Here is a 3,403-nt window from a genome sequence, read left to right on the forward strand (position 1 = left end):
GTATGTATGTATGTATGTATGTATATATATATATATATGTGTGTGTGTGTGTGTGTGTATAGACGTTGCACATATATATATATACAAGCACATACACATACCCTGCACCATACATACTTACTCTGCACCATACACACGCCCTCTCACATCTACCACCATGCCCATCACCCACACAGGACTACCCCGTAGACCGTGACGAGCGTGTGCGTAAACTGCTCACCCGAGCAGAGTCCATGCATGAAGCCATGGGCCACCAGGCTCTCCTGCAACAGACGCCCTTGGCCTTCTGGATAGCCTTTCACTTCACATCGTGGAGACGGCTGGCCAGTGTGTTAGAGCTGATGCTCAACATTCTCATAGTGGCGTCAGGGTGCCACGGAGGCTCGGATTTTGAGCCTGAGTATGTGGCTGTGTGTGGCTGTGTGTGAGCATTGCGGTCGTGTTGCCCAAGTGCCTGAGTTAGCGATTGCTGTGCCTTAGTGAGTGGGTATAGGCGTCTATGTGGTGGTTGTGTTTTTGTATATATGTGTGTGTATGTGTGTGTGTGTGCGTGTGTGTGTGTGTGTGTGTGTGTGTATGTGTGTGTGTAACCTTGTCGTACCCCTTTGCACTATTCTTCGGCTTTTACCACGCCTGTTCTCTGCCCCTGTGTGTCCATATCAGTATGTTAGACTATCCTTACCCGCAAACTTTCAGCCAGACATGTCCCGTGACCTCTATAAACGGACCACAATTGCCCTGCACCTGCAGCGTGTGCACCGAGGACCACGTGCTGGGTGTGCTGCTGTACCGTCTCAAGTGCGCCCAGTTGCTCAACAGCGCTTTTGTCTTCATCGCCATTCTGCTGAAGACGCGTGGCAAGTGGTCGTACAATGTGTACTATGGCTTCATGCTGTATCTGAGCCTGGTGGGTTTCTACTGTGAAAACCTCGTCTACGCGTTGCTGCTGGTGGACCTTCTGCAGCGCTTCGATACGCTGATTAACGTGGCCAAGAGGTGAGAGGCTGCTAGTTTACGAACGACTATGTGAGTGAGAAAGACAGAGAGAGTCTGTTTGTTTTTATGTGAGAGAGCGAGTATGTGTGCTTATATGTGAGTGAGGGAGACAGAGAGAGTCTGTTTGTTTTTGTGTGAGAGAGCGAGTATGTGTGTTTTTATGTGAGTGAGGGAGAGGGAGAGAGCCTGTTTGTTCTTACGTGAGTGAGAAAGACAGAGAGAGTCTGTTTGTTTTTATGTGAGAGAGCGAGTATGTGTGCTTATAAGTAGGTGAGAGTCTGTTTGTTTTAATGTGAGTGAGAAAGACAGAGAGAGTCTGGTTTTTTTTATGTGAGAGAGCGAGTATGTGATGCATTGGATGTGCTGTGTGATGCATTGGATGAGCTGTGTGATGCATTGGATGTGCTGCTGAATCCTTCTAGCGCGTGCCACAGAGTTGACAGCACAGGCACATGTGGCCTGTACGCCGTTAGTAGTGCATGCACATACGCAGCCACACATACAACCCACCAGCTGGTGTGCGTGTATATGACCACGTGCAGTGTTTAATGCTCTGTTCAGTCCACCTTTGCCATGGCTGACTAACCTGCACATCCCACGAGGCGACGCCCTTGGCAGTGTTTTCGTTCTTTGTAGAATAAGGGTCTTGAATCCATACCTGATGTCCATATGTTATTCGTGCCCTATCTGCTTTTTTGTTGGTGTGTGTACGCTCTCATATCTTCATATTCCGTTCCTTGGTGTATTGTCGTGTGCCTGTGCCTATGTGCATACATATCTCTTTTCCTGCTTTCTCAGCCGTATGCATGGTCTGAGTCTCCGTACTTTACATGCCTACCTCATGTGCCTACCTCATGGGTCTACTGCATGTGGTTTTAGCCCACCTCATGTGCCCTGCTTAGAACTCATGGGTACCCTCCCGCATATCTACTACCCACACGGGTTGGTGTGCGTGTCACGTTCCCTCCCCCAACCACTACTCACACCTCTGCCTCCCATCCTCTCCTCGCCTGCATGACCCATATATATATATGTGTGTGTGTGTGTGTGTGTGTGTGCTCGTAGTGTGACGCGTAACTTCAGCAGTATAGGGCTGACCTTCATCTACGCTGTGGTCCTGGTGTTCCACTATTGCTGGGTGGCCCACACGTTCTTTGGCGATGACTTCGTCTCTGAAGTGCTCGTCCGTGTTCCCCCAAACGACACAGTCACAGGTACGTTGGCGCTGTCTTTTTGCGTGTTGTGAGTTTCCGGATATTTAGGTGCGAAAGTCTCTGTGTCGTAGTTGTAAATTCAAGTATCTTGATCACATGTACAGAGTATATATATGTATGTATATGTACTTATACAGAGCATGCAAGTATATGTATGTACTTGTACAGAGCATATAAGTATATGTATGTGCTTATACAGAGTATGTGTGTATTAGTATGTACATATACAGGATATGTATTTATATGTATGTATTTCTGCAGAGTTGGATGTTATATGTATGTGCTTATACTGGATATGTATGTATATGTATGTACTTATACAGAGTATGTATGTATATGTATGTACATATACAGAGATATTTATGTATATGTATGCACATATGCAGTAGTATGTATGTATATATATGTACCTATACATAGTATGTATGTATATCTATGTACTTATACAGAGCATGTATGTATATCTATGCACACATACATATTATGTATGTATATCTATGTACTCATATAGAGCATGTATATATATATATATATACTTGTACAGAGTATGTCTGTATATCTATGTACTTATACAGAGTATATTTATCAATATCTATGTGCATGTGTTGTGTTCATACCGTTGCCCTCGCCATGTGTGTTTCTGTGGTGGTTGTGGGTGCTACTGTTCCTTGTCGAAGTTTTACACTCATGCCTTCAATTGGACTTCGTGTGATTTGTAATAAGATCAACTGCGCCACTTTCATTATAGGCAAGTCCCGTGTCTTTGGATGCCTCCAAAGCAAACCCAACAAATCTAGGGTTAATCTAGGTTAAATTTATGGCCATTCTAGGGTTAATCTTAGGTGCTTCGTAGTGTCGCTTGTGTCCACTTAAATACACAACACATTGTTTCTCTTTGCTTGTATTGTGTCTAGTTGTTTGCACCTGAATAACTTGTTGAAGGCTTCCACGTGTCACACCACGTTGTGTTGGTACGTACTGATTCTCACTTCCTGGATGTGTTATTTGCAGACGCAACCTACAGCAGAGGAGAACTGACGACTGTGGTGGTGCGCAACTGCGACACTATGGCCGAGTGCATGGTCTTCACGCTCAACAACGGTCTAGAGTATGTTACTCTGTGGTTGTGCAGGTGGCGCTATATTTATATTTATATAAATATATATATATATATATATATGTACATATATATA

The 3,403-nt window shown here is 44.7% G+C and overlaps 2 protein-coding genes across 2 annotated transcripts; both read left to right on the plus strand.

The window, feature by feature from the left end:
• Positions 1–175: 175 nt before the first annotated feature.
• SARC_13595 (hypothetical protein) lies at positions 176–1,000 on the plus strand (the record flags this gene model as incomplete). Its single annotated transcript, XM_014292273.1, has 2 exons — positions 176–400; positions 751–1,000. Exons 1-2 carry the CDS (start codon positions 234–236, stop codon positions 998–1,000), a joined length of 417 nt encoding a protein of 138 aa, XP_014147748.1. The 5' UTR covers positions 176–233.
• A 475-nt stretch (positions 1,001–1,475) lies between these two features.
• Positions 1,476–3,318, plus strand: SARC_13597 (hypothetical protein; the record flags this gene model as incomplete). Its single annotated transcript, XM_014292274.1, has 3 exons — positions 1,476–1,512; positions 2,088–2,210; positions 3,222–3,318. Coding segments are annotated over 3 exons (257 nt in total), but the record flags the coding sequence as incomplete, so codon positions are not given.
• Positions 3,319–3,403: the final 85 nt, after the last annotated feature.

This window comes from Sphaeroforma arctica (genome assembly GCF_001186125.1).
Source record: "Sphaeroforma arctica JP610 unplaced genomic scaffold supercont1.3483, whole genome shotgun sequence".
Lineage (NCBI taxonomy): Eukaryota > Ichthyosporea > Ichthyophonida > Sphaeroforma > Sphaeroforma arctica.